The sequence below is a fragment of the Vitis vinifera genome, chromosome 17 (assembly GCF_030704535.1).
Source record: "Vitis vinifera cultivar Pinot Noir 40024 chromosome 17, ASM3070453v1".
In the NCBI taxonomy this organism is placed as follows: domain Eukaryota; kingdom Viridiplantae; phylum Streptophyta; class Magnoliopsida; order Vitales; family Vitaceae; genus Vitis; species Vitis vinifera.
Window position 1 is genome coordinate 4,877,824 of NC_081821.1, and position 22,659 is coordinate 4,900,482.

At 34.3% G+C, this 22,659-nt stretch overlaps 4 protein-coding genes across 7 annotated transcripts; 2 read left to right on the top strand and 2 right to left on the bottom strand.

Moving 5' to 3' along the window:
- Positions 1–3,903: 3,903 nt before the first annotated feature.
- Positions 3,904–4,668, top strand: LOC100261105 (uncharacterized). Its single transcript, XM_002273294.4, has one exon. The coding sequence runs from the start codon at positions 3,904–3,906 to the stop codon at positions 4,366–4,368; it is 465 nt and encodes a 154-aa protein (XP_002273330.1). The 3' UTR covers positions 4,369–4,668.
- Positions 4,669–5,812: 1,144 nt separating this feature from the next.
- Positions 5,813–6,703, bottom strand: LOC100244020 (oleosin G). The gene has a single exon (XM_002273206.4). The coding sequence runs from the start codon at positions 6,525–6,527 to the stop codon at positions 6,042–6,044; it is 486 nt and encodes a 161-aa protein (XP_002273242.3). The 5' UTR covers positions 6,528–6,703; the 3' UTR covers positions 5,813–6,041.
- Positions 6,704–7,050: 347 nt separating this feature from the next.
- On the bottom strand, positions 7,051–9,302 carry LOC104882335 (protein CHUP1, chloroplastic). The gene is made up of 4 exons (XM_010665237.3): positions 9,012–9,302; positions 8,859–8,935; positions 8,129–8,764; positions 7,051–8,021 (listed from the first exon to the last, which is right to left on the bottom strand). Exons 1-4 carry the CDS (start codon positions 9,118–9,120, stop codon positions 7,143–7,145), a joined length of 1,701 nt encoding a protein of 566 aa, XP_010663539.1. The 5' UTR covers positions 9,121–9,302; the 3' UTR covers positions 7,051–7,142.
- Positions 9,303–12,123: 2,821 nt separating this feature from the next.
- Positions 12,124–22,254, top strand: LOC100243979 (uncharacterized). 4 transcript variants are annotated; one of them, XM_002275129.5, is made up of 7 exons: positions 12,124–12,921; positions 14,973–15,107; positions 17,758–18,104; positions 19,113–19,857; positions 19,963–20,059; positions 20,150–20,204; positions 21,626–22,254. In XM_002275129.5, the coding sequence occupies exons 1-7, from the start codon at positions 12,411–12,413 to the stop codon at positions 21,683–21,685; spliced, it is 1,950 nt and encodes a 649-aa protein (XP_002275165.2). In that variant the 5' UTR covers positions 12,124–12,410; the 3' UTR covers positions 21,686–22,254. The 4 variants fall into 4 exon arrangements, with proteins under 4 accessions (XP_002275165.2, XP_010663535.1, XP_010663534.1 ...); XM_010665233.3 differs by having other exon boundaries at positions 12,181–12,921; positions 14,946–15,107; XM_010665232.3 differs by having other exon boundaries at positions 12,182–12,921; positions 14,946–15,116.
- Positions 22,255–22,659: the final 405 nt, after the last annotated feature.

Below are 22,659 nucleotides of genomic sequence, written 5' to 3' on the forward strand. Positions count from 1 at the left end.
TGGACCACTGTCTCCTTAGTCCTTACTTCTATTTCAAGGCCAACATCCGACATCGATTCCATGGATTGAACTATGAAGGCTTTTAATACAAGCCCAACTACCATAATTATTAAGGATTATCGTGTCCGGTTGGAAGTTGGAACCCTATCCGTTACCAATACGTCTTCTTCATACCACACAACCATTTTACACTCGTTCATATTTGTTATTTTGAATCTTTGATGGTTAAGAATAAGTATGAGCTTGGGACTTGTTTGGTGTGAGCTTTATTTTAAGTAGGAATGGTAAAAAAACTCGTCAGATCCAAAAGGGGAGCAATAATCAGGGACGGGAACCTATTTTGATTATATAATAATAATAATAGCAATAATAATTAAATATACATTTATGAAATTAAAAACATTAATTCCCAACCCATTTACCTCCCTAATTTAAGAAACAATGATCCCGTTTAAATGAAATATATAACGTTATTTTTCAATGCTTAAAATAAAATAAAATTGCATTTCAATATTTTTATTTTAAAAAATAAAATCTCTTTTACGTCTAATAATATTTATAATTAAAATATTATATATATATATATATATATATTAAATAATGCATGTATTACTATGTTTTTTAGTTCTATTTTTTTTTACCATGGATTTAATTTTATAATAAAAAATTATTCTATAAAATAAGAATTATAAAAAATTAAAATTCATAAAAAAATATAAATTTATGATTTATAATATAATATATTTCGTCATTTATCTTATCACATGTCTGATTAAAAAATAAATAATGAAATAATTTATTGATTACTACCCAAATAATTGAATAAAAGATAAAATATATTATCTCGTTTTCTATTCTGTCTCATATTATATATGGAATCAACCAAACATAATTAAAAGAAATAACTCTTAAAGGTTTTGAGTTTCTTAATATGTTTGGTAATTTTTTTATATTAAAATTCGGACTAAAATTAAAAAATATAGGTCTGCTTGTGTTTTTTTTTTTCTTTTAAATTTTATAACTATAATTTTATTTTTTAGTTTTTAATTTTTAAATTCATTCATTACATCCAAATTTTTTATTTTATTTTAGTAAATTAATTTGTTTAGTTAAGAGATGTTTGATACTAATTACAACTTTGCTCATTTAATCCTCACACAATGAAATCTTTAAATTTTTTTAATCATCTTTAATGTGTACTAATTTAGCTCTGTTTTAACTTTTTGTTTTCCTTAACCTTGTCATTTTAATTATGTATTTGAATTAATACAATCACAAAGTTTTATTTTATGTATTTATATTTTTTATTAGAAATAAAAAAATTAAATATAACTTTACCTTTAAAACTTTTAATATGCTTTACACTTTGTCCCATTTCATTCAAAACCTAATATTTTACCTCCTAAACTTTTTAAATACCAATATTTTGTCACAAACCTATTATAAAATTACAAAAGAAATTGATATGTTTTGCACTTTGATTCAAACACTAATATGTAATTAGATAAAATCAACTTTAAATTAATAGTCTTAAAGTGAAATTTCTCAAATACTTTCAAACTACAGTGACTATCAGTCTTAATTTTTTTTTTTTTTATCTTAGAAGGATATTTACATGACTATTCGTGATTTTCGCATACAACCATGAAGAAGTTTGATGAACTTGAACTTGGATAATAAATATTTTTCTTTGTATTTTAACTTGTTTACTTACCTAACAAATTATTTATTGATTTTTTAGTAAGTTTTGGAAGCAAAGTGTCATATTTTAACAAATTTGAGGAACAAAGTATTGAGTTTTAAATGTTATGAGACAAAGTGTAAAACACGAGACCGATAAAAAGAGTAAAATATATTTAATCTTATAAAAAATTATTCAAAATTTTTATTTAATTTATTTTTAAATTAAAAATTGACTCTAACGTTTTCGTTCTAGGCAATTATAAAATGAAGTGAAAGGAATCCAATAGAAAAGTTGCCTCAAATGCGAGCTGAATCGTTTCCGAATATGATCCACTTGAATTCTTGTGGAGTAATCATTTTAGTAAAGACCTACACACTTAGAAAAAAGAAAAAAAAGGTGTCTTAATAATCGTAATTTGACCACAAAGCTTATAATATGCCCTTCCATGATTCAAAATAAGGCCTTGAGTTGGTCAATAAGCTTGAAACCAAACCAATTATACCCAATGGAAGCCAAGTGCCACGTTATCTCACACAACATATGCTTGGAAACGTCTTGGAATGTGTCATTTTTGCTTGTTGGAAAAGCTCGATCCCTGGCTGCGACTTTTGAATAATGCTGGGGAACTTCCATGGAAAACGTTGGGGAAGTGTTGAAACGTTTTCGAGAAGGCTAAGAAGTATGCGTAGAAATTTCTATTTTCCCACATGCACAATTTGGTAATTTTCCTTTTTGATTTTCTTGCCCATTTCGTTTTTAAATGATTTGACCTTTTTCCTTCCTTTATAATTCTTTTTTTTTTTTTGAGTAAATTATAAAAAATTATTTCTATGCTTTCACGGGTGACATATGTATGTACGACTATGTTCACAAAAAAGATTTGATATTAATATAAATTAAGTCATTAAATTATTAAATTAATTTGTCAAACATGCCATTAATTCAACCTTTAAATTGTTTTAAATAATATTAATTTTAAATTATGCTTAAATATTAAATAATCATCATTATTAGTATTTTCTCATAAATAAATAAAAACATTCATATGATTTAAACAATATATGGAATTATATTAGTTTAATATTCATAAAAATATTTATTTTTCTCAATGGAGAATAAGATACCAGGATAAGATTAATTAATGAAACAAGAAGGGTAAGTCTGAAGATTAACGGATAAAAAGAGAAGGGATCACTAAAGAGGAGTTCTTTCAAAAAATGGATTTATCTGATCGACGGTTGAGATGCTTTGAAAGAATAGAAATAATCTAACCCAACTAAATAATCAAACGTTATAATAATATGAATGGTCTTGAGCGTTTAGCACATTCCTTTCCTTTTGGGAGAAGAAGAGAATGAGCCCCACGTGTTCCTTGCCCTTTTCTCCAAGAGATTCCAATCCTACATTCTGCACTTTGTGCAGCCTAAGGTGGCTGAAGAAACGACCCAAAGACCTCCAACGCTAAAATCGCCCAGTAATGCTAAAAGGTAAAGCACAAATCACTCATGGACTTTCCTTTCAATACACAGAGGTTGAAATATGAGTTTACCTGGTCAATCTTGGCCACTCTCCACCGCCGATATTGGTGTCCATGGATGGAAGCTAACCTACTTCCACTACCCCTCTCTAGTTACACGGTACACCCTAAGCATTCTTTTAAAGTCTTTGGTCACCCACCACCAAAACTCCACTCACACACTGTTCCATCTTTTTGGTCATCTACATATTTTGTGGATTAAATTAAACCCCTAAAAACATATATACCACACATTAATATGATAATCAGTAGATATTCATTTGGAAATGATGTGATGGAGATGGGTCCATGGGAGGTGTGAGTCACCCAAAATTTCAAGCTTATGAACTCAGTCCACCATTGACCTCCATCATTTAATAAAAGGGGAAGACCTGGCAAGTGGGCTGCAGGCTTTTTGTCAAGGTAAAAGTAAAACTCAAGACGCAGGGCATGACAAGTGGAAGCCATGATCTAATGCTTTCCTCCCCAGGGTCTGTGTTTTGTACGTGGACCAGTCATATCCCGCGCAGTTGGAAGATGACCTTCCACCAAGACACTCTTTTGATTCATAAGGAAAATGTAGGAGCGAGTCAAGGAGAGAGGGTAACCGGCTACCACCGGTCACCTCCATTATGCCCTCACCTATATATTCTCCACCGTCTTCCTCCTTCCCTCCCGATAAAACCATTCACAGCTCTCAGCCATGGCCCGCCATAGCCCAGAACACGACATCGGCTCCAACACCGGCTTTGGAACCTCCAAGAAGGTCGCAAGTGGCTTGCTCCACTCCGTATCGACGCTTGTGGCTTCGTGCTCCAAGCAAGCCAGCCGAGTTTCCAGCAAGTTTCGTACAAAGGTGAGCCACTCGAAAATCTCTCCGAAGTCGCCGTTGGCGCGGCCCAAGCAGCTGCTGACGAGTATAAGCAACAAGGCGATTCCTTTTCTGCATAAGAAGAAAGGGGGCGAACAGTTAGACAGCAAAGAAGTTGCAGAGGAAGGGTTCGGAGACGGCGGCGTGTGGCAGAGGGCGATCCTGATGGGGGATAAATGCCAGCCGTTGGATTTCTCTGGCGTAATATATTACGATAATAAGGGGGAGCAGCTCCAGGAGCTGCCGCTCAGGTCGCCGCGTGCGAGTCCGCTGCCGAGTTACGCTTTTCGGAAGTGAAAGCAGCCGCGGGTGAGTTGGGTAGTAGTTCAACGTTCAAATTTAAAAGGGGTAGTGGGATTGGAGAAACAAAATCGTAGGGCATGTGAATTTATTTTCTCTTTACCTGCTTGGTTTCACATGTATGATGTTGCAGCCTAGCTGGGATGTTGGAAAGCGGTTTTTGTAGTTGTGAAATGGATTGGGCATCATGTAAGTAGGTTTTTAGCTTTGTTTATTTCTTTTGGTTCCAATTTACAAAGGGTTTGTATTTCCGATTTCTTTTTATTTTCATAAAATAAAATAAAAGGTATTTACGCATTTCATCGAGTTTTTAGGTTTCTCAACCATGTGTTATTTATCGGGAATAAAAGGTATTTATGTATCTCATCGAGTTTTGGGGTTTCTTAACCATGTGTTATTTACTGGATCAAATTTGTTCGATGTTTTTCTTGGCCAAGAAACCAACCTTGGTCCCAAGCCCTTCTAACATTCACTGTCTTTTCAGGTTTGATCTCATCGGGGACCTTCCTTAACCTAGGAAACTTTGAGCCTTTGTTTTGTCTCACCCGGAACCCTTTGGACACTCACCGCCTCTTTAAGCTACACCCAACAGGGACCTTCCTTGGCCCAAGAACCCTTTAGGCTCTCTCTCTTCACCTCTATAGGCTTCCGTCCGACAGGGGCACTCCTTGTACAGGACCCTTTAGACCCACATGGTCTCTTTTTTAAGGACTAAAAACATTTTTACATTTTCTGATGCTTGTAAGTATTTTTTTAATAATAATAATAATAATAAGGGTTATGCTAGGTACCGAAAAGTGCGTTAAATCTAATGGCTGAAAAAAAATGGAGGCACGATACCGAATGAGGTATCGTAGAATTTTTCTAATAATAATAATAATAAAGTGTTTAATAATTTTTATTAACCACTTTTAAAAAATTTGAAGAACTACTTGAAAATGATTCTTCTAAATATAAAAAATATGAAAATCCAAATGGCTACAATGAAAAGCACTACAAACAAAAAGCAACAATAGCGCTAAAAAACCAAACCAAAAGCACTTTAATCAGAACTTGAAAGCTAGGAAAATAAAAAAAATAAAAATTAGTGGACGAGGTCAGGGTGGATCTTGGTCTGATAATCATCTAAGACCCTTTCCGACATTCAAAGGCGGTTATAAATATAATATCAATTCTCTTACATTTCTATGATTCTTTCTTTTCAGTATAATAAAAAGATAACCCTCAACGTACTTAATTAGACTTGTCTTTTTGATTTTTTGATACAAGTTTACCTGGTCAAACTCAATGCACAAAATTTCAATCAGCTAACCATGAGAATGAGACATCCTAAGGAGATCGTAAAGAATATATCATAATGATTTAGTGATGAAATTTCAAACTAACGACACGGGTGACGAATTTGAATGACATTAGAAGAAGGAAAAGAAGGAAACCTCACTTGAAACAAGAGATCTTGATCAATCATCCTTCATGCTTTCAAAAATACACCAGTGAACCGATCGAATCAACACTCAGCCAACTTTCGTGCAAAAGTTCAAAAAAATAGGGGAAAAAAGAAAGGGAAATAGAAACGGCACTACAAGCAACAAAATACTACTAAAAATAGAAAAGAGAAAACCCGGTTCGGCGTATTAGATCCGGTTCAAAACCTTTCGGTTCAAGATCCCTCAGGCTCCAGGAGCCGCGTCCTTCACCTTACTCTGCAAATACCCACCATACTCCCTAGCGTAGTCCTTTACGTGGCTGGCCGTGTCCGCGATCCGGCTCCTGGCGTAGTCAAACCTGCCAGAACCGGGCGGGTTCCAACCCCTGAAGTACTTGTATATCCAAGACAGACCGGCCAGAACCGCCAGACCGAACCCGCACATGGATAAGAACCCAGCCGCAGCTAAGAAGAGAACTGTCCCGGCCGGAACCCATATGGGGCTGGAAAGGAGGATCAAGGGGGTGAAGAAGATGAGGCCAATGACAGTGGCGGTGATGGTGAGGCCGGTGAGGAAGAGCAAGATGCAGCCGGAGACGATGAGGGCCAAGAAGCCGATGAATTGAGTGGAGTTGGGGGCGTGGTCGTGGAGTCTACGTAGGAATGCTGAACCGGGTGTGGGTCGAGGTGGACGTTGGGTTTGGCCTGAACCGGAGTGGCGGTCAGCCATCGTTGAGCGACAGAGGGAGAGATTGAAGATAGAAAAGACGGAAGATGGGTTATAGAAGAAGCAGAAGGGTGGTGGTGTGGGGATAGGCTGACACGTGTGGGAGGTGGAGACATGCAAGGGCACACGTGGGAGAGGATTGAGCACTCCGAGATTTGTTGTGGCCCTTGTCCTTGTGGGGACTGGTGACTTTTTCTTTCTATACGTTTGGTTTCTGATCCCATGCTTTGCACCTCTCTTTCTCCCCATGCTCTCTCTCTTTCTACTCGTCCGATTACTCATCAAATGTGATTGAAGTATAAAAGATTATGAATACGCAAGGGACACATTGCCCCTTGTGAAAAATTAAATTAATCAATAAAGTTGATCCATTCACCTCGTGTTACAAAGAAAAAATAAGCTTTGGATTGACCAAATATCAGTCTTCCCTTGAAATATTTTCTTTATACATGAGCAGGTGCAAAACAAATGAATCAAATTATACTTTAAACAAGATGTGATAATTCAATATTGTATCAAAACCCTATTTAGAAAAATGAAAATTTCAAATTATATTAAAATTTGGAACTCTGAATTAGTAAAGCCCAGCATTGAGAAGTAATTTATAAATAGGTAACATCAAGAGAAAGAGGAAGAACGCAGAGGGGTCCAAACCCTGCTGTCACTATGAAGAACATTGGGCAGCATATTTGAATGATGCAACTCCTCTTTGTCCCCACTTTCAACCTTACCATTGCCCATGTCTGTCCCACTCAAATCCCTGCAATGACTGGCCTTTTTCAGACTCACTTCATGTTTCTCGTCTCCCCCCATAAGGGACCCAGCTCTGCTTGATTGCATGGCTGAATTTTTCTTGTCATCCAGGTCTCCAGTTGGTCTCAGCCATGCTACTGTGTCGATTGGATTCCTTTCGAGATCAAAGACGCTTTGAACTTCCTGAGATTGGATGCTAAACTGCACTCTTTTGATCTTCCTAGATGGGGTGATGCCTACTAGTCCGGTGCTGTCATTTTCCTTCCTTTGCAGTGGAACATCTGACATAGATAACCTGCGAATTAGGCCGCCTGCCTTGAATGGAGAATTTTCTCTAGAAGACCTCTCCGATGATGAAACAACTAATCTTGGATTATCCTTTCGTCTTCCCCATCTTCTTATATTATGAATCAAACCATATTTCTTGCTTATGCTCCTCTCGCTGCTAGAAGAGCTGTCTATTGTAGTTTTGTCAATCGAGGATGAGGAAGAAGATTTGCTGTAAGAATTATGGTGTGGGATTGGAGTAGGAGTCTTGTTGCCATGAGATTCTTGGCTTGAATTCTTGCTGAGAATCGGTGGGGTTAGGAAATTTTGGCTTTCGAACCTCAAGCAAGCGTTGAGCGAGCGTTGGTACATTAGCTCTTCGATTATGCCGAACCTGTTTTTCCGCAATTTTTCTATCTGTTTGGATAAACTTTCGTTTGCATGCCTAAACTTATTCATCTCCTCCTCCAGCTTATCCTTCATTTTAATCCGAAAACAGCAACAGGGAAAATCAGGCTATACGATACCAGCCAATATATTCATAACTGAATCCGAATAAAGACTAAAGAAAATTTCATATATACCTCTGTCATATTGGATTGCGCATTTGCTTTGTCTTCTGCAGCAACCAACATAATTTTCAGTCCTCCCGTTTCCATTTCAAGCTCTTTGTTCCTCCTCTTCATCTCCATAGCTTTGAATTCCACACTTCCGGTCTTCTTTTCAACATTCTCATGATCTGTACTGGATATTCCTGTCTTCTCAAAACCGGAAACTTCTCGTGCTAGCGTTAGCAATTTCTTCCTCGCCCAGTTCCTATCTGTAGTCATCTTCTTGTGCAGTTCTTTTATTCTCTTCTTTGCAATCTCTAGCTGCTTCTGTACCAACACACCCTCTTTGACTTCCTCTTGAAGTTTCTTCGTCTCTGCCCGCAACGAGTTCACGGTGATGCTCAGAAAGTCGACCTCCTCCGTCTTGACCTTCAAGTGCTTCTGCAACTGAGCAATATATGAACGCTGCTCTTTAATACCATACATTTCTAGCAGTTTCCCTTCAAGGGTCCTTCTTTTTCTCTCCATTTCCTTTACTGCGTTCTGTAGTATCTCTATTTCACCTGTAACATCTTGTGGATTTCCACTCTCTCTTCTTTTGGGTAAATTCAAATTTTGTTCCATTTTTCTTCTGGTAGTACTCCCTTTAATCTCTTCCTCTTCCTCAGCCTGGAAATGCAAATTTATATGAGCCACTTCTATGTATATGATCAGAGAGAAGGAAACTAATATATAACAAAAAGAGAGAGCTGCTTGATGGTACTGAAAATTCAGAATCCGCAGACTTCTCTTCCCCGTCTTCTTCAATCTCTTCTTGTTGGAAGCTTGAGTCATCAATCTCTAAGTTCATGAAACACCATCAAAATACGTTTAGAAAGAAACAAAAGATTGATTCTGCAGACATTTTCCAAAGTACCTGCAGGTTTGATTGGAGGGTTTCGCTTCCTGGAAGATTGAATATTGATTCTGGAAACTGCAAAAGCTGCAACTGAAGCTGCAGCCACAAAGCTAACCTTTACAAACATATACGTACAACTACGTAGTTGCAAGGATTAAGTGAGTGAAATTGTGGGGTGGGTCAAAATATTCTTATCTGGTTCATGAATTTTAGGGAAGCAACTCGCAATTGACGATAAGTCTGATCATCAACCAGTGGTTGATTTTTGTCTGCTCAGAGGTGTATTTATTGCCTTTGGAAGAACACTAAAAAGTCTCTTAAGAAAAACAAAAAGCTGTGTGTGGGCATGGCTTCTCTAGCTTTCAACGCATAATCATATATACAGGATTTGCAAATTCTTTTTGGTAAATCATTAGGAAAATTTTTAAATATAATATAGTGTGTTCAATTATAAAATATTATTACATAGATAATTTTAAATAATTTTATTAAAATTTATACTAATTTTTTTTTAAATTTTGCACATGACATGGTACTCAAATCCAAACTAGGATATATATTTTTTTAATATGGATGTATTTTTAGCTCTTGGTTTTAAGTTGAGTTTTGTTTTTGAAAAATTATATATATAAATAGAATGAAAAAATAAGAGGAAAAGAAAAATATAGGACTTGTTTTGTTTTTTGGTAGTTATTTTCAAAAACAATTTTGAAAAATAGGTTTTGAGAATGATTTTTGAAAATTATTCTTTAATTTTCATAAAAGTGTTTTAATTTTAATCATTCTATATATTTGTATAATTATTTTTTAAAATAGTTATAAAAAATAAGTGAAAATAAAAACAAAACACACAAAATAATTGTTTTTTATTGTCAAACGTGTTTTTTGTATTTTTTATTTTAGAAAACAAAAATTACTCTAAAAAACAGTTTCCAAACATACTTTAATTTTTTTTAATTATTTTGTTTATCATGTGAAAATTGAGAAAAGAGAAATGGAATATATTTCTCAAACATTTTCTACACGAAATGAGTGAAATGTTTTTATTTTTTTATTTTTTACTTTTTACGTGTTTGAAATATCCAAACATATAAAATATCCAAACATATAAAAATAATATTTTTTTTTTAAATCACTTTTATTTTTAAATAATTTTTGAAAATAAAACCTATTCCTAATCTTTGTTTTGGCAGTGAATATAAAAAACAAAATGTCACAAATATGGGACCCATGATTTGGCACAATGAAACAAACCCCCCTTTCATTTACATGCCCTAAATATCTTACTTTTGTCTCCCATTTTCTTCCCCCGTAGCTTTCTTCTTTTGTCTTGCACACTCTACACAAAATAAAGAAGCAAGAGATTGTTAGCATAGTGGGATTGTGTTTTAAAACATAATTGAAAAAGAATAAAAAAGAATTATTGTTATAAAAATCAAATTTTATTATCAAGATTTTAATTTATTTCTTTTGCATGATATACCAACACACATCCATTTTCATCTTATTTCCATTCTTATCTCTCTATCATTCAATATATTTAAGTTTTTGACATCATTTTACGGTTATTTTTCTAAGTTAATTTTAAGATTTTGAATACCAAATGTTTTTCCCGTGATTCTTATTTGTTATTTTCACTCATATTTATTTTTATTTTATATGAAAATTTGTTGATAAAAATGTATTTCTAGCTTTATGTGGATAATAGATGAATTTAAAATAATAAAGAAAGATACTTAAATAATTTTTAATTCTATTAAATAGATATCTATATAAAATTTTAAAATATTTTTCTCAAAAGTTTCACCCCAAAAATAGACTCCAAAACACAAAATCCTTTGTCACGTTTCTTCTATTTTCTTTCCTATAAATACAATATTGCATTTTTATTCAATAGTAAGCATATTTGAAAATGATTTTGATAAAACAAAATTTTGGAAATATTCTTAAAAATCTAAAAATTCATTTTTAATATTGAAAAATCACTTGTACTATTTTTTGAGAAATACTTAAAGTGCGTTGATAGTAATTTTGAGAAGTGTTTTTAATCTTTTTAATATTTAAAAAATATTAAATTTAAGGTGTTAAAAAAACTAAAAACACTTTTCAAAATCATTATCAAACACAAACTTATATAGATGATTCTCTTAAAAACACTTGTAGACAAAATACTTTTATTAAAAATATTTTGAATAAAAATATTGTAAAGCACACTATTCTTATCATATGTTGCAAATTGCACTTAGACTTACATATATGAATTTCTTCTTGAATTTCAAATATTTAAAGTAGTAAACATTATTTGCTTCATTAATCACCAATGTTGAAATGACGGCATTTGATTAGTCATACACATGATTTTCTTTCCAAATTTCAAGCATTTATTAAGTATTTAAAGACCTAGTAAATTTGCCTCACTAATCAACATCAATGAAAAAATATTATATTTAATTAGACAAACATATAATTTTCTTCTTAAATTAGATAGTTTTGCTACGATTTAATACTTATTACTTAATGATTTAAGTTAACTTTAAGTTAAAATATGTTTAGTTGTTGACTTAAAACTTATTAATTTATTATTACTTTAAGTATTACGATGGTTTGAAAAAATTAATTTAAAATTGATTATAAATTATTAGATTAATATATTTATCTTCATAAATTATAATTAGAGCAAAGGGATCGAATAACAATGAAGGTTGTAGAGCAACAAAAAAGATCATGATAGTAACTAAGACAAATTGAGATAAAAAGATAAAATGAAGATGTTGACTTAAAAATAAGTTAATTATTTTTATTTATTATTTAAAATTATTTTTAACCTTACGTTATTTTACCAAATATACTTAATTTATTTAATGATTTAAATTAAGTTATTAAATTACTTTTAATTATTAAGTTGATTTACAAAACACTTATCTAAAAAAAATAATTTTATATTTAATAGTTAATATTTATCTTTAAAAAATAAAATCAAATATTTTAATAAGTGAAAAATTATAAGAAAAAGTCTTCTACAATATCACAATAATCCATTAATCCGCAAAGTCAAAGGCAAAATGGGGATATTTCATATAGATAATTATAAAATCTCCATATCTAGCACACCAAATTTGATATTTATGTCACAATATTTTATTTTATTTTTCATAAATTATAATTCCTTTATTAAATTTTCTAAACGTTTTTTCAAATGTTAAATTAGGGAGTCACTAGACTCCCATGCCGGTGAGACAATCAGCCGCCAAGCAGAAGATTTTGCCCATTTCTCCGGCATCGCTATTTTCTTTCCCTGCACCTCTCAATCAATATGAAACCCTAATTTTTTTTTCTTTTTTCGATGGATTGGATTTCAATCCACTTTCTTCATCATCATCACGACCACTGAAAACCTAGCTTTTCGTTCTACGCTCTATGGAGGCGCGTCGAACCTCTCGAATCCCCATCGATCCTAAAGTGCGCCAGGTAGGGTTTTTTGCCCCCGGTGCACTGCGGGATCGCTCACAGTCTGGTCCCCTTGGGTTCTCGTCGTCGCCTCCAGTCTCCAACATCTCGCCGACGGGAAACTCCCTCTCACCGGTCATGATCCCACCGCCGCGGCACGCATCCGACAACTTTGTGCTGTCGCGGCCCCTTGCAGTGCCGGTTTCGGATTCGACGCTTCGGCCGCCGGCGGTGGAAGATCGCATGGCGGTTGGGAGCTACGACGCTTCGGAGTTGCTTCTCGGGACGTCGGCGTCCAGCAGGATCGGAGACGGGGAGTTCTCCGAGGACTATTCGGTTTTTTTTCGCCGGAGCAGTTCGGGGAAGTTTGCTTCGTCTTTGCCGAGCGGTGGGTTTGATTCGACGGCGATGAAAATTAATCCTCCTGCGGTGGTTCCAGCCGTAAAAAAATATGCCGCAAAAAAACCTGCCGCAGTGATTGGTATCGTTAAACGACGGTTTCTATTAGACCTTGTCGTTATTTTGTATAAGTATTTTGCTTGTTTGTTTGTTTATTGCTTGAGAGAGTTGCTCTGACTTAGATTGAGATGGAAATATGAAGATATGAAGAATCAGTATTTAGAAATTATTAGGTTTGAAACTAATGTAGCAAGTGTTTTTGTTTGTTTGCTGCATTATTTTGTGTGAAATGTTTGGGTTGAAATGTGCACTGCTTAGGAAGGTTGGCATGCCATAATTAATGGGTGCCTTTAGGGAGAGGACAAATTTAAAATTTGGCCTGTAGAAATCATCTAAGGAGTAAGCCTAGTTTCCTCGAAACCTCAAGAAAACTGACAAGCACTAGAATTTTAATGTTATATAATTAAATGGTGGGATCAAACAGGTAATATTAAATAGAAGGCAAAGAGGTGGTTAAACCAATAACCATTTGAACTTGAATAAGAAAAACATGCACCAATTGGTATGTCAAAGGAAACTTGAAGAGAGAGCAAGGACCGCTTTCATTTCAACAAAGGACCTAAGTGCCTCAAGATTGCTTAGTATTCCTTGAGATTTGGGACAATGGTTTTATGAAGTCAAGGATGTTAGTTTGATCAACTGGATGTGGGGGTGCTTATTATATGGTCTATTGAAGGATTCATAAGAACTTTGCTTGAATCGCATTAAGAGAATTATTAGCTACCATACACACACCTGATCTAGTGGTTTATGATAGATAAAATGTCTTAAAGAATTACAAAGTGGAGCTTTTGAGATACAACAGCAACTCGTGCATCTGTTATCCTAATCATAAGTAGGTATGGTCCTTTTCTTCTTAGTTTGTTTAGTATAATGTTCACTGGAATAGGACCTAATTCAAGTTCTTGTTGAGTATCATAGGCCTTCAACCTGTGTGATAGTTTGACAGGCATTGAGTGTACATCAAATTAATTCCAGGTGATGCTTGTTATTGCTTACTTCTGTTCCTGTCTATAGAATTTGTGTAATCTCACTGGGAGCACAACTTTTTACTGTTTGTTTAACATGATTAATTCTCAATTATGTGATAAGATCATACTCTTTTTGGTTCCCTGGAGGGATGAGGGGAAAAAAGAAACAAAAATTAAAATGTTTAATGAAGCAAGCTATTTTGAGCAAACTGTTGAGTGGCTACTAGATATGATATAAAGGGACATATTTTATGTCAAAACTGTTGCTTCATAAAGGAGAAAACTCTAATGAAGTTTCTGTGGGAAAAAATTGAATGATAGCGGTGTTTGGTTAATTTTCCTTTAGAAATTTGCTTATCTTTGTGGTGTCATTTTATAATTTTAAAAATGAACTATCCTCTCAAGCATTTCAAAGTGGCTTCAGGCATCCTGACATATTCATTGAATATTTAAATTGAACTAGTTCTAAAATTCTAAGCTTCTGATGAGTTTTATTCAAGGCTGAGTTCCCCTCTCTTCAGGCAAAATGATCCTGTGGGGAAACTGTTTTTCCTGTTGATTTTTCTGCTTGTCATTTGGAGAGTATTGGCTGCAGCAAGAGAAAGGAGATTCACTGTAAGAAAAGAAGTTTGATGTTTGATCTCAATAGAATATGGAGCCAGAAAATCATTCAAGCAATGAAATGGGCAAAAACTATTTTCTGGTAGGATTTTTATTTTTTATTTTTTTTTGAGGTAAAGAATGTAAACCGATTTTCTAAGCCAAGATGAGAGCCCATCAAAGTTATCGATCACATCTAGTGGGAATAATAGCAGGATCCATCTGGTGTGATAGGTTACAATTTCTGCTTGTACAACCGGGGGGAATTGGCAAAATTTTCTTGATTGGCTTTATCAATACAGTAACTTGGTCTTAGTTTGCTTATCTTTTTCTTTCAAAAAAACCTTGGCCTTAGTTTGCTGATTTCTTGTTCACTGTTAGTACAAACCATGTGCTTTTGCTTTTGTTAACAATGTACATAAGAACCTCTGCATTCAAATTTCACTCTTTGCTTTCCTCTATCTGTAAATTACAGCATTTGACGTAAAAGAAACTCTTGCAGAAAAGAGTGGAGGAGCAGTTGCAGAAATGCAAAATGAATTGCCAACAAGCTCAAAACCATTGAAAGAGAAAACTACAAAGGCTGAAAGACGTGCCCTTCAGGAGTCTCAACGAGCAGCAAAAGCTGCTGGAAAAGGTCCGAATTGTAAATTTTCTTTTCTTCAAAATCATTTTTTGTGTGGGTTTCTTTTTTTAAAAATCATGGAAACTATTATACCTATCTTGCAATTTTTGATTGATTTAGATGGTCCAATTTTTTATGAAATTCCCTTTAACTGTGGGTACCTTTAGGTGGCTTTATTTTTATTTTTATTTTTTGTTTTTAAATTTTGAGAGAATTATCTCATGGAATATAACTAGTAGGCTTCAAGGTCTGTGGGGAACACCACTGAAAATTAAAAAATTCAATGGAAAGTTTCAGATCATGTTTAGGTCTCAGGATGGTGAAATAGTGAAATACTATAGTTGGAGGTCAGGCTATAGTCTTTATATTTATTGCACCGTATCCTCAAAGGGGATTTACCCTGCTAGCAGCACCTGATTTTTTTTGAACCACTTTTTTTGCTTCCATCCACTTTAAGTACCCATTTTTTCCCTTGAAAATGCTGAAACCCACTAGTTCTACTTTGCTGGACTGGAGAAAATCACAGATATAAGGACAATGTATTGCATTAAGTTTGGGAATTGGACCTGAAATCTCCTGTCTTAAGTGGAAGTGCCTGCTAATTGAGCTAGTTCTTCAAGAAAGAAAGACGGGGAAAGAGGAGGAGGAGAGGGAGTGGATGTTGAGGGTTGAAGAAGGGTTCAGGGCATTATATTGCTGAAAGTTTTATGAGTTTTGTTTTGATAGGATTTTCGAAAAGTTTCTTCATATAAGTACCAATGTTGTTAATCCAATTCTAAATTGGATTAATTGCAAGTTTATTGGATCGACTTCGCATTTCTTTCCTACCATATGATCCAAATTAATGTGGATAGCAATATACCATAGTTACTTTCCACTATGAGACCTCTAAAACCTTGGTAAGCAATAGTTAACATCTCCACCACACTCCTAAGTGGACCTGTCACTCTTAGCAAGTCCAAACAACCTATGCCATAATGTCAATGTTGTTGAACAATGCTAAAAAAGATGATCCACCCATTCTTCAATCTTATGCAAAAGAAGGAAGTGTGGGTGGGATTTGGTATTTGAGTGTCCAAGTTAGTGATAAGGTTAGGGGATGGGTGGTGGAGAGGAAATGGATGTTTACATTCTCTTCATTTCTTGTAAGGGCTTCATAGTAGTTGACATGCTTGTTTTTTCAAGGGGATAGTGGGTAAGTGCGTCAAGTAGTGACTTGGGGGAGTAGTATTTGCTGAAGTAGGTAGTTGTTGCTTGTTTTATTTGGGTGGTTTGTTGGCTCTAGTCAGACAACAGAATGTAGACTAGGTTAAATTGTTTGCAAGCCCTCTGTTTCTATGATCCATAGGGTGTTGTCTTTGTTTTGGGTTGCTTTGTTGTTTTTCCCCCCTTTTGCTCGCATTTTGGTGCTCTTTGTATACTCCACGTGTACTTGGTGCACCTTTTCCTTGTGCTTTTAATATATTTGCTTATTTACCTATAAAAAAAATACATGACACACCATTTTAGCTTAAGGTTTCCTCTTTTGCAACATGACCTGCGAATTTGGTGAGCTTCATGAGTAATTGTGCTGAAAGTGTGAGTGAGGTATTGAACTTACAAATTTATGCTTCATGGTAGGCTCTATCACAATCTCAATGGGAGGGTTTTTTTTTTCATTTAAACCCTAATTGGAAATCCCATTTAGGATGTAGGAGGGCTTGAGTACTTCACAAAGAAGTTGCTTGTCACATGTTGGACTTAAAACATTCTTTTTTGGATAAAAAAAAAGATAATTCATTACGTTGTATTTGGTAAGTATGATACGAGGGAGATAATGAGTTGTGTCGTGTTGGGTTCATGTAAGAAATAAAAATTTACTCGACTTGAATATGGCCTATTTAATAATCGTATCAGAATGAGTTGATACAAACATGACCCATTTATTACATAGTTAACAAGATACGACACGACATGTTTAACACGTTTAGTAATTGGGTTAAGTTGGATTGTGTATGAATTGACATGAATAACTAATTCATTAGACCAATTAAAATGAGTATATCCCTTTTAACTTATTCAAAATTTAAATTTATAAATGTATTATTTTAAAGTACTTTTTAGTTGCTTTAACTTTCAACTTTGATTTTTAAAATTTTTAAATAATTTAATTATTGAATAATATGTTTGCTTTATAAAAAGTAATTAAAATTTAAATTCTATAATTATTTATTTTTTATTTAATGTTTTAATTATAAATATTTTTAATCTTTATATTCAAATATATACAAATTTTACTTAATTATTTAAATTTTTAACATATTTATAATTTAAAAGTATTTTTACTTTTTAAATGTATAAAATTGATAAATTTATATGGGTTGGGTCATACATGGGTCAGTTTGATACAATTAAGTAAACATGTTAGATGGATTGACTAATCAAACACAAACACAAACCTTTTCCTAAATGGTAACATGGGTTGATTACGATAATTATATTTTTTAATAGCCAAAAAGGGAAAGTATATTAGAAAAGCAAGTGTTTTATACTGTTGTTGGTTGATATTACTTGCGGTTATGAATCACCCACTTGTTTAGCTGTCCCACTATGTGATTCTTTGCATGTATTGCATAGAATTATGTGATCATTTGACATATCCTCTTTCATGTTAAACTTAAAGCTGGAGGAAATAAACCAGCTGCTGCTTCTGGGGCTGCAACTCCAATGAAAGAAAAGGCAAGTAAAGCTGTGAAGCAGGTTCCATCTTCTGTTGCTGCTTCTGACAAAAAAGGAGGTGAGCGGATTCCAGAAAAAGATAAGAAGAAAGATGTTCCTCCTCCTCGCATGCAATTTGACGACAAGAACAGGGTGGAAAAGGCTAAAAGGCGTGCAGTGGTCAAACCAACTGAAGCTAGAAACAGAGTTGAACTGTTCCGGCATTTGCCTCAATACGAACATGGAACCCAGCTCCCCAAACTTGAGTCAAAATTTTTTCAACTTGATCCAGTGCATCCTGCTGTTCAAAAGGTACATTATTTAGGAAATGAGCTCATTGTCAAATCATCAGTTGGACTTGTTCCAGTCATGTTTACAAGCATCTAAATAGTGAATGGAGACCCGAGTACCTTTTTTTTGATAGACAACAAATCATGTATTAATAGAAGCCAAAAAGATGGGGCACACCCTCCATATACAGGTAGTATACACATTAGCCTACAAAAACATGGTATAGCTAACCACAGTAAAGAGCATCTAAGAAATTCAAAATAGAGGGGTTCTCCAAGTCCAAATAATCATAGGACCACTCTAAAAGCGACCATATGAAGAAAACCTTCAATCTTTGATCAGAAAACTCTTCATCTTTGAAAGTCCTTTGATTGTGCTCTTTCCAGTTACACCAAAACAAGCAAATCGGGGCTAAGTGCCAAACTGCTCTTTTCTTCTTATCTAGCCCCATTAATTTCCATTTTAGCAGGAGATTTTTCATTGAGGCTGAAAACACCCAAACCAAGCCAAAGACTGCTAACAAAAAGGTCCATAGCTCTTTAGTCTTAACACAATGAATCAGAATGCGATCGACTGATTCTTCACTATCTTTACAAAGGCTGCTACCATTGGCACTGAAGTTATTATTCTTTAACAGGACAAATAATTTAACATTGTTGTGGTTCTGACATGTAAATTGGATCCCATTTTAGCACCAAAACCTGCATTCTGTTTCAAGATGCCATGCTGATTGCTAAATACCTGAAACTTTTTCTAACACGTGTGCCAATGTTAACATCCTCGTCACCTAGTTTTTAGGTAAATATTTTAAAATATATTTTCTGATCTGTTCTAATTTCTCAAAAGATTACCTAGTTATGCATGAGATTATAAATAATGAATGAGAAGATATATTGCTGAAAAACTAGAAATAAAACAAATTGTTTGCAAATTGTGTCATTAGTTGAAAACCAATTTATAAATAGAATTCAACAAACATAACTTTGTAATCTCTTTCAATAATGATTTATGCACAATTTATTTTTTCAGGTTGGATTCCAGTATTTGGCAGGAGATATAGTTGGGGGTAATGCCCGTTGCATTGCAATGCTTCGAGCATTTCAGGAAGCCATTAAAGACTACTCCATGCCACCTGAAAAAACTCTAGCAAGAGATTTAACTGCAAAAATCAGCAGTTATGTTTCATTTTTGAATGAATGCAGGCCCCTTTCAATCAGCATGGGAAATTCAATCAGATTCCTAAAGAACAGGATTGCCAAGTTACCTTTAACTGTGTCTGAATCAGAGGCAAAAGATGCTCTTTATTCAGATATAGATCGTTTCATTAATGAGAAGATAGTACTTGCAGACAAGGTGATAGTCAGACATGCTGCAACAAAGATCAGGGATGGAGATGTTCTTCTCACGTATGGTTTCTCATGTGTTGTCGAGATGACCATGTTATATGCTCATGAACTTGGGAGACAGTTCCGTGTTGTGGTAGTAGACTCACATCCAAAATTTGAAGGCCAAGCATTACTTCGTAGGCTGGTGGAAAAGGGCCTGAGTTGTTCATATACTCAGATAAATGCTGTTTCTTATATCATGCATGAAGTAACACGAGTTTTTCTGGGGGCTGCCTCTATATTTTCTAATGGAACTGTGTACTCAAGGGTTGGAACTGCTTGTGTTGCCATGGTTGCTCATGCATTTCGTGTTCCTGTGTTAATTTGTTGCGAAGCATATAAATTTCATGAAAGGGTACAGCTTGACTCCATTTGTTCAAATGAACTTGGTATGTCTAGTTCTATAGTGATTGAATTGGTCTTACTTTTTAAAGTGCAATAGCCATTTCTGCTGAGTGACATTCTATGTCTGAACATCTTTAAATTTCTTTCAGGTGACCCGGATGTTATTTCAAAGGTTGCAGGACGAGCAGATGTGAATTATTTGGATAATTGGCGTGACAAGGAAAATCTTCAACTTTTGAATTTAATGTAAGTTGTTTCAGAACTTTAATGTCAAAAGAACGAGTTGTTTCTATTCAAACTGATTCTGAAAATACTTTGGTTTCACACTGTAAACAGCTATGATGCTACTCCGTCAGATTATGTCTCTATGATTATCACTGATTATGGCATGGTAAGTCATGTTATGATTGGAAAGTTTAAATTTGAGCATTTCTTCTTTGTTTCTAAGTGAGCCCAGAAAGAAAATAAATCTTTACTATTTATTTCTTCCATTACATGGATGGCCATCTATGGCTGCTATGTAGTTAATGATATTGATATCATAAAAAGAATATATTATTAATGTTTATGTGAGCATAGAATTTCAAACTGTCTGGTTGAATCGTATATTATTCCACACTTTTTATCTTCTGAATTGACTAGTTTATCATTTCATCTATAAGGAAATGTAAAATTTGAGAAATGTAACAGCAAAACCTGGTGCTGGAAAAATGGCCCAAATGTCCATAGGTTGCCATTTTTTTGGTCCTTCCTATAACACTGTGACCTTGGCAAGAGATAATGTGCAGAACTCCGAAACAAGAAGCAGGAAATTGGGTTCATTAGGTTAATATATGTAGCACTAATGGTCAATATATGTAGGTCTTTCGCAAGTCATGAAACTGCATTGGGTTGCAGTTCACATTACTGTAGCAGTACAAACAGTACTTTGTACTACTGTACCAGTAATTTTTTATTTTTATTTTTTTTAAATGTTATTTTATTTGCAAGCTAGTCAAACTTTTCTTTTTGAGAAATTTGAAATTACTCTGTTAACTGTTAGTTATGTTTTAGTAGTCTTTTACTCAATTAGAATGTCTTCAAAGGTCTATACGGAAGACTCTTTTGTACGAAAGCAAATTTTGAATAACACATGGATGAAACTGAGTTTGCTTTATGAGTTGGGTGTACTGGCAATCCTATGATTGCCTAGGTTGTCTCTCTTTTATGATACCCAATATTGTAGCAAGAAGCCAAAATAAAGTTTATAGAAGAAGTGACATTTTTCTACCTTCCATAATAAGTTCTGTTTTAAGCCATAAGCTCTTTTAACAAAATTGCCTAAACAAACTTGGAAAAAAAAAAGAGCTTTTTGCTTCTTATAAGCTAATCTCAACAGATCTATGGATTAGGGATGTGATCATAGTGGGCAAACCTCCAATTTAGGCTCATTAATGAGCAGATTGACTTAGAAATTTTCATGTTCATCTAAATTCTTGACTTTAATCAATTTTGAAGGGATGCATATGTTTTTTTCAGGTTTCTTTAATCCTTTGTTGCAGAACTAAAATATGTGTTATTGTATGATGGTGTCTAAGTTTGGAATCACAATTTCTACGCTTTTTGTTTTTGCCTATAAAAATAAAACATCAATGCATTTTGTCTTGGATGAATTCCTGTTGATTTAGAGACTAGTTAGTTAGCTCTTGATAGCAGGATAAGGAGATCAAAATGCCAAGAGAATTATCTTATGATGAGGTCATTTTCATGTGATCTGATTAGCCGCAGATGTTTGTTGTCTTTCTCCCTATTTATTTATGTTTTCTAATGCAGGTCCCACCCACAAGTGTGCCTGTCATTGTGCGTGAATACCGAGAGCATTTGTGGATATAAAAGGACCGCACAGGAGCTCTTTATACTTCTAAGTTGGTACTTGAATCCATATTACAGGCCAGTGATCAAATACATTCAGGATAATAACGGAAGAGTGTCTTTCAACACTTGGGTCACTTCTCTAATCATTCTTTATGTTTGATAACAATATTTATGATGTCAAATGGGTCAACATGTTATATTCTTGGTGACCAGACCCAAAGAAGAGTGCGAACTGGTCGCCTCTCTGGGCAGTTTTGGGTGACACGCTATTATATCTCGTCTTTTTGAATACTTTCTTACACAGAATTTTTTGGTCATAGTTTTACAAGTTTATTCAAATGGATGCAGCAAATATATATTTAGATTGCTAGGACGGTCTGTTAATAGGAAGTGATAATTTGCAATTCTCAGGGCTCTGTACAAACAAAAGAATACTCATTCCTGAGTCTCAGCTCTCCTCTCTCAGAGGCCCTTGTAATATAGAGTGAAAACAACCCCTGCACATTTTGTATGTGGTTCAAGTCATTGTGAAACATAAGATATATTTAACAGAACCATCTACTAAAAATGACATGGTATTTTCAGTCTCTGCATCTCTGTATTTGAATTTTTCTGTTTTTGTTTCCATTGTATGCAGGTATATGAGAACTAAATTCAGAAACATGTTATGCATGTCCAGATTATTTGGTCATTTCGATGCTTTTGTTTGGCATGTTGCTTTTAGGATCTCTCTCTCTCTCTCTCTCTCTCTCTGCTTTTCCCTTTTTGTTGTAGTTATAGCTCTTTTCCCTTTGGATTGGGTTCTTAGGTGGTGGAAGTTGGCTCTACATGATAGTTTTGGTTTTGGTTTTGTTTTGAGTTGCCCCCCTTCACAGTGCCCTGGGAAGGAGCCTAGGAATTTCAAGACAACCAATTTTTTTTAAAAATAGAACTATGTTTTTGCAACAGAACAATCATAAAAATGCATGACACAAAAGAAAAAAGAAAAAAGA

Excerpts from the sequence above, each read along its gene's own strand:
- LOC100261105 (XM_002273294.4), top strand. The coding sequence starts at position 3,904 with ATGGCCCGCCATAGCCCAGAACACGACATCGGCTCCAACACCGGCTTT.
- LOC100244020 (XM_002273206.4), bottom strand. The coding sequence starts at position 6,527 with ATGGCTGACCGCCACTCCGGTTCAGGCCAAACCCAACGTCCACCTCGA.
- LOC104882335 (XM_010665237.3), bottom strand. The coding sequence starts at position 9,120 with ATGTTTGTAAAGGTTAGCTTTGTGGCTGCAGCTTCAGTTGCAGCTTTT. Across the intron at positions 8,936-9,011 it reads CCCTCCAATCAAACCTGCAG|AGATTGATGACTCAAGCTTC; the intron begins GTACTTTGGAAA and ends TCATGAACTTAG. Across the intron at positions 8,022-8,128 it reads CGCAATCCAATATGACAGAG|GATAAGCTGGAGGAGGAGAT; the intron begins GTATATATGAAA and ends ATTAAAATGAAG.
- LOC100243979 (XM_010665232.3), top strand. The coding sequence starts at position 12,411 with ATGGAGGCGCGTCGAACCTCTCGAATCCCCATCGATCCTAAAGTGCGC. Across the intron at positions 15,117-17,757 it reads TGCTGGAAAAGGTCCGAATT|CTGGAGGAAATAAACCAGCT; the intron begins GTAAATTTTCTT and ends TTAAACTTAAAG. Across the intron at positions 18,105-19,112 it reads TGCATCCTGCTGTTCAAAAG|GTTGGATTCCAGTATTTGGC; the intron begins GTACATTATTTA and ends TTATTTTTTCAG.